Raw genomic sequence first — 6,896 nt, forward strand, 5'->3', positions numbered from 1 at the left:
CATTTTTATTTGACTTTTAGTACCTCAACCTAAACTAAACAAAAATTAGAAACTCATTTAAGGTTTTTTTTTTACATTTTACGTTTTTTTTTTTTTTTACAATTTATATATATATATATATTTCTGTTAGCATTTAATTAATTTTTTTTATCAATGTTAAATGTGTTTTAGCATGTTTAGCTTTTGTTGATGTTTTGGTATGACTAAAAATGTATAATATAAAAAAAAATCACACAAGGTTCTAAAAAAATGTTGAAGCTTAGGGTTTCAGTGTCCTCCATTTTTTATATTTATTTAATGAAATATTAAAGTATTTTCAATATTATCAATGCTACTTTATGTAAAAGAATCAAATGGATGAGACCAAAAAACCCCATCACATAATGTTTACCATAGAGGACGTGACCTTAAAACAACATGTAGCAGCAAATGTATAGTTCAACATTAGACTTCAACAGAAGCCCCATAATGCACCAGTTCTCCGTGTGTTTTCATTCTGGATCAGTCTGAAATCCGTTCGGGTGCGTCTGAGCCTCTAAAGCTCCTCATCGGACTGCCCTTCATCCCAGCTGCACGTCTCTGGCACGCTGTCCTCTGGAAACGCCACCTCCAGATCATACACGAAGTCCGCATCCTCCTTGTGTTTGCGGTTGCGCTCGAACAGCTGGTCCATCTGGGCCTTCCTGCGGTTCAGCTCGTCATCGCTCAGTTTATTCAGGTCCTCGTCGCTGGGGTCGGACACCCGTCGGGCGGCGAGACTCTCCTCCAGACTGAGACCCTTCAGATGGTCACGCAGTATGAGGTGAAGCCTTTCCAGCTGAGCCAAAGAAACCGTCTCCAGATACACGCTGTGACGCGCGTGATGCTTCAGTCTCTCTGCTGCTCGACTGCAGTCTAGAAACGGGGTGTAATACTTTATATTCAGCTGAGTTTGTTTCTTCATCAGATTTGGAGAAATGTAGCATTGCATCACTTGCTCACCAATGGAAGTGAATGGGTGCCGTCAGAATGAGAGTCCAAACAGCTGATAAAAACATCACAATAAGTAACCCACAACACTCCAGTCCATCAGTTAACATCTGGAGACGACAAAAGCCAAGCCAAAACAGCTCTAAACAAATATGTGGCTGGATTTCGATGTGAGAGACAACAGGAGATGGACACTGGAGGAAGTGTTATTATGGACTCATATGTGACCCTGGAGCACTAGTCTTAAGTCGCTGGGGGATATTTGCAGCAATAGCCAAAAATACACTGTATGGGTCAAAATTATCGATTTTTCTTTTATGCCAAAAATCATTAGGATATTAAGTAAAGATCATGTTCCATGAAGATATTTTGTAAAAATTCCTACCATAAATATATCAAAACTTAATTTTTGATAAGTAATATGCATTGCTAAGAACTTCATTTGGACAACTTTAAAGATGATTTTCTCAATATTTAGATTTTTTTGCACCCTCAGATATCGGCCAAATATTGTCCTATCCTAACAAACCATACATCAGTGGAAAGCGTATTTATGAAAGCTTTCATTCGAATTTCGAAAAATTGACCCTTATGACTGGTTTTGTGGTCCGGGGTCACATATTTTAACCAGAAATGATGGTTTGAAGTTAAAAACATTTCAATAATGGATTTGTGCCTTACAAACACACAGGTTTTGGATTCTCTTGACATTAACTGATGGACTGGAGTCGTGTGTGGATTATTGTGATGTTGTTATCAGCTGTTTGGACTCTCATTCTGACGGCACCCATTCACATCCATTGATAGTATGCTACATTTCTCCAAATCTGATGAAGAAACAAACTCGTCTACATCTCGGATGACCTGAAGGTGAGGACATTTTCAGCAAATTTTTCATTTTAGGTCAACGGCTCCTTTAAGTCAGTAGCCTATTTAATATGCATTTAAGGGTTCCTTTATGCGTTACATTAGAAAACGAGGTGTGATGATCGCTGTCAGACACTCACCTGAATACTGAGAGAAGCTCCTCACAGGTATGACTCTTTTCCTCATCTTGCTGGTGTTTGTGTTCTCATATATGAGGATGATGGAAGGGGGGATAAATGTCACTCCACAGCGCTTCGCAACTATGGACATTTTCACTCACGCTTCCAGAAATAATGTCCATAAAGAGTTTAAGACTATCTATCTATGTATGTAGTACTGTAACCATAGCAACAGTGAGATATTTCGCTTAGACTACCGGAATGTTGATCACTCGCTTGTTTCGCTCCGGTTTTCTTAAAGGCACAGGCTCACATTTAACACAATGCACGCGTTCGTAAATAAACCAGCTGCTGAGAGTGAAACGAAAGCGTTAGAGTTGTGGTCGTCTGACCGAGGTTTCCATCGCTGTTGTAACCGTTCTGCTTCTGCTGAGGGAGTTTCGCGCGCGACGCTCCACAGCGCCATCTACCGGAGCGACGTAATCAGAAACTGGGATGATTACAGCATGGCTAGGGTTTATTTATTAGCAACTGTTTTGTGTTTTATCCGTCGTGGGAATTCAAAACAAGGTATTTGCAACGCTAGACATGCTTGATTTATCATCAATTTGCATCAAATAAACGACAAAGCCTAATTTTTTCCCCCTCCATTCAGCAGATTGTTGTCCATTAGGAATGGTTGAAGTCTGTGAAGATTTCCAAAGCAGGATTTCACAGGTCTCCTCTTGCTCTGTATGTGTTTGTTTATGTTTACCGCGTCTTGATGGTTAAATACGGTGTTTGGTTTCTAGAGATCTTCAATACAGAGTTCAGTGGAGCAACACGGATCACGATGTCCAAGCTTTACTGGTCCAGAAGCTGCCCAGTGGACGAATACCAGCTGGAAACACGGAGGTCAACACGGGTTTAGTCAGCGTATTAGGTGTCCGCTTGTAAACACTGCATTAACTGAGCACTGCTTTATTGTGTTGTAGGTTCTCCTGGATTCAGAGGTTGATCTGGAAGCTCCAGAGTATCTGTCCTCTGGGTTCACGGCGCTGGTTTTTCTCGCAGGAACGCACGAGGCTGTGGTTCCCGTTCACGGCCGATATCACAGACCCTCAGACTCCAGCAAACCAGTGAAAGTAGACATCGAGCCGCCCAGAGTGCTCCTCAGATCAGACCAGTGTGAGACACTGCAGACGTGAATCAAGCCTGGTCTGTCTGCTGAACCCAGCGTGTTTCTGTGCTTCTCTCAATCATAGGCCGCACACTGGGTGCTGGGGTACGTGGTGTAGTGGTCGAGGCTCCCTGTACCGTCAGCAACCACAGCATCTGCTCATGGATGGAGATCCTGGATCTAGTGGTGATGCTTATCCAGCCAAAGTGCTGTGACCCTGGACCACAAAACCAGCCATAAAGGTCAATTTTTCGAAATTTACATGTATGCATATAATATGTGTATTGTTAATAAATAATATTTTAGTATAATGCAATACGTGTCATAATAACATGATTTTGAGTAATATTTTATGTATTGTATAATAATAGCAATGTGTTTATATAATTGTATCTTTATAATGTTATTTATGAAAACATATGTTTAATATAATAATAATAATATATCATTGCATACGTACATATTTAAATGTAATTAATATATAATATGTAGTATTATTACTTATAATGATAATAGTTTCTATGTAATGTACAATATAATAATAATACATACTTTAATATAGGCTAATGTAATATTAATATGAATAAATATGTATTATAGCAATGTTCATGCATACTTTAATGTAAATGATATGTAGTGTTATTATTTATAATTGCATATTATATAAGAATAGTAAATAATAGTATATAATTTGATTTATAATAGTAATAGGCCTATACAATATTATAGCAAAGTTCATGCATATTTGTAAGTAATATATTTGTAATTATTTATAATAATATATAATATGCACAAAATTGACTGTAACACACACACACACACACGCATACTTATTATAATAAGATATTGTTTTATAATATATAACAATACATATTTTGATTTTATTATTATTAATATTTAATATAATATATAATATATCATAGCAGTGTTCATGCATGCTTTAATAAAATATATATTCATCATGATATTTATAATAATTGATTTTGTATAATATAGTATAATATAATTATAACACATATTTATGATAGTAACATATAACAATATTATTATTAATAATAAAATACCATATGATACATAATAATAATATGTTTATATAATTTTATATTTATAATAGCATTATTTATAATAGAAATATTATTTTATGCAATATATAAAAAATATTTAGATTTTTTTATTATGATTAATATTTATATATAACGAAGTTCATGCATACTTTTAAAAAATGTATATTTATAATAATACTAATATTTATTATAGCAAACTTCATGCATGTTTTAATAAATTGTATATTCATGATATCATTTATAATAATTAATTTTGTATAATATAGTATAATATAATTATAACACATATATTTATGATAGTAGCATATAACAATATTATTATTAATAATAAAATACCATATGATACATAATAATATTTTTATGTAATTGTATATTTATAATAGCATTACTTATAATAGAAATATAATTTTATATAATATACAATTTTTTAGATTTTTTTATTATTGTTAATATTTATATATAACGAAGTTCATGCATACTTTAAAAAAATTTATATTTATAATAATACTAATATTTATTATAGCAAACGTCATGCATGTTTTAATAAATTGTATATTTATAATAACATTATTTTTCATTAAACATTTTATAATGTAACAATAACAAATATTTAAGTATAGTTTGATATTATAATAACATGGAGTAAATGCAGTGTTTTTGCTGCTGCGTGTGGTTCAGGGTGACGCAGGAGTGAGTCGCTGATCCTCACAGTGTGTGCGGGGACTGTACTGACCGCTGTACTGAGCTGTGTTTACCTGCTCCCAAACATCTGACCACAGGCTCAGATCCCTCACACAGTGTCAGTGGACAGAAGAAGCTAGAGCTAGAGCTAGAGCTAGACCACTGCTTTAGAGAAATGTGCATGCATGAATATGATGCTGTCAGAGTGTTACTGTGTTACTCTGATTGTAAATAAAGCTGGATTTTACTTTGTTTAAAAATATATATTTTGCGTCTGTCTGTTATTACATCAATGTTTAAAATGAAATATGTAAAATAAAATAAAATATAAAAAATATTTTAAATAAATGTATAATTATTAGCATTAAGATTATTTCTATTTTATATATATATATATATATAAAATGCAATTTTGAAATATATATTAATATTTAAATTAAAAATGTATAATTGTCATAAAAAATATAAATATAATGAATTAAAAAGTTCCCATTAATGCTGATTTAATACTGTTTAATTATTTAAGTAATAGATTTATTGTTAATTTTATGATAATTATTATTCATTTATTCTGACACTATTTTCATGATATGGTTATGGCCATCCTAAAAATCACCTTAATATTTTAATGCTAAATATAATTACTTATTTTATTATTATTATTAATAGTAATAATAAATTATTATTAATCTAAGGACAGTTATTCTGACATTATTTTTCTATATATATAATGCAATTTTGAAATATTAAATAATTAAATGTTTTAAAAACACATAATCGTCATTTTTTATGCATAAAGGTTTTATATAAGATGTATAATATAAAGTAAACTATTTAAAATTATATACAATTTATTTTATCTCATATTATTACTATTATTTTTATAAAAATAATTGTGAAAATAATATATATTCTTTTTCGAGAGATTCTTTTATGTCTGTTATTACGTCATCAATATTTTGAGACATATATATTTTATTAAGATTAAAATATTGATATATATAATCATAATTGAATGTGTGTGTATACAATTCCAAAGTATCAAATATTTAAATAATATAAATCCTTTAAAAAAAGTATAATCCTTAATATTAACGCATTAATGTTTATATAATACATACAGATTAAAAGTTATATATATATATATATATGTATATATATGCTATTAGCAATATATGAATTACGCAATATTAATAATTATAATATTCAAAAATATAAATAATATATACATGTTAATTGCAATAAATAAATCAATAATTCCCGTTAAAAGTAATTCTGGAATTGAATTCGATCGCCGGACTTTTATTTTGTCGCACCGGAAACAGTCGCTGGATGTTTGCTGCAGGCGAGGGCAGAAAGAGACGCTGCTGGGCGCCTCCCCTTCCCCAAACCAGCACAAAAAACTACCCAAAATCAAGCGATACGCTGCAGATCACGGCGCAGAAACCTTCCGACGGGGCTTCGGCGTCGCCTCAGGCTCTTCCCGGACAGAGCAGCTCCTCCGCGGCCCGCTGGAGCGCGTCAGACTGAAGTTTGAGCTCCGCTTCGCAGGTGAGCCGCGACAAAACCCGAGATTCTCCTCCGGCCGCGTCCCGAAACCTAGTGTGCTGCCTACCGCTACCTAGACAGCAGCCTCGGGTGCCTCTGTGCAGCGCTGTGTATGTAGGGCTCGTGTCTGCAGGCAGCTTTCAGCTCTGGGTCGGGTTTCTCTCTCTGTGTGTGTGTGAGTGTCTCTGTGTGTGTGTCTGTGAGTGTGTGAGAGTGTGCGTGAGAGTGTGAGTGAGTGTGTGTGTGTGAGTGAGTGTCTGTGTGTGAGTGAGTGTCTGTGTGTGAGTGACTGTGTGTGTATGTGTGAGTGTATGTGTGTGAGAGTGAGGTGAGTGAGAGTGAGTGTGTGTGTGTGTGTGTGAGTGAGTGTGTGTCTGTGAGTGAGTGATGAGTGAGCTGTGTGTGTGTGAGAGTGTGTGAGTCTGTGTCTGTGTGTGTCTGTGTGTGAGTGTGTGTCTGTGTGTGAGTGTGTGTGTGAGTGAGTGTGTG

At 34.1% G+C, this 6,896-nt stretch overlaps 3 protein-coding genes across 5 annotated transcripts in view; 2 read left to right on the forward strand and 1 right to left on the reverse strand.

Moving 5' to 3' along the window:
* Positions 1-268: 268 nt before the first annotated feature.
* Positions 269-2,419, reverse strand: cep19 (centrosomal protein 19). 2 transcript variants are annotated; one of them, XM_016473221.1, is made up of 2 exons: positions 1,977-2,419; positions 269-876 (listed from the first exon to the last, which is right to left on the reverse strand). In XM_016473221.1, exons 1-2 carry the CDS (start codon positions 2,104-2,106, stop codon positions 536-538), a joined length of 471 nt encoding a protein of 156 aa, XP_016328707.1. In that variant the 5' UTR covers positions 2,107-2,419; the 3' UTR covers positions 269-535. The 2 variants fall into 2 exon arrangements, with proteins under 2 accessions (XP_016328707.1, XP_016328706.1); XM_016473220.1 differs by having other exon boundaries at positions 269-894; positions 1,977-2,404.
* LOC107678093 (uncharacterized) lies at positions 2,262-6,484 on the forward strand. Its single transcript, XM_074186969.1, is given in 8 exon segments — positions 2,262-2,525; positions 2,611-2,627; positions 2,629-2,672; positions 2,747-2,821; positions 2,823-2,859; positions 2,930-3,122; positions 3,200-3,344; positions 6,205-6,484. Coding segments are annotated over 8 exon segments (1,038 nt in total). The 5' UTR covers positions 2,262-2,278.
* Positions 6,167-6,896, forward strand: part of pak2b (p21 protein (Cdc42/Rac)-activated kinase 2b) — a 16,667-nt gene continuing 15,937 nt past the window's right edge. For both annotated transcript variants that reach the window (XM_016473273.1, XM_016473274.1), the window contains exon 1: positions 6,167-6,410. The gene's annotated coding sequence lies outside the window, so the exon portion shown is untranslated. The remainder of the gene's footprint in view (positions 6,411-6,896) is intronic.

This window comes from Sinocyclocheilus anshuiensis, unplaced genomic scaffold (genome assembly GCF_001515605.1).
Source record: "Sinocyclocheilus anshuiensis isolate Anshui unplaced genomic scaffold, SAMN03320099.WGS_v1.1 scaffold1406, whole genome shotgun sequence".
Classification (NCBI taxonomy): Eukaryota; Metazoa; Chordata; class Actinopteri; order Cypriniformes; family Cyprinidae; genus Sinocyclocheilus; species Sinocyclocheilus anshuiensis.

Bases quoted from the DNA above. Each gene is read 5' to 3' on its own strand.
- cep19 (XM_016473220.1), bottom strand. From the start codon at position 2,106: ATGTCCATAGTTGCGAAGCGCTGTGGAGTGACATTTATCCCCCCTTCC. The intron at 895-1,976 runs GTGAGTGTCTGA...CCCCGTTTCTAG, and splicing joins GAGCTTCTCTCAGTATTCAG to ACTGCAGTCGAGCAGCAGAG.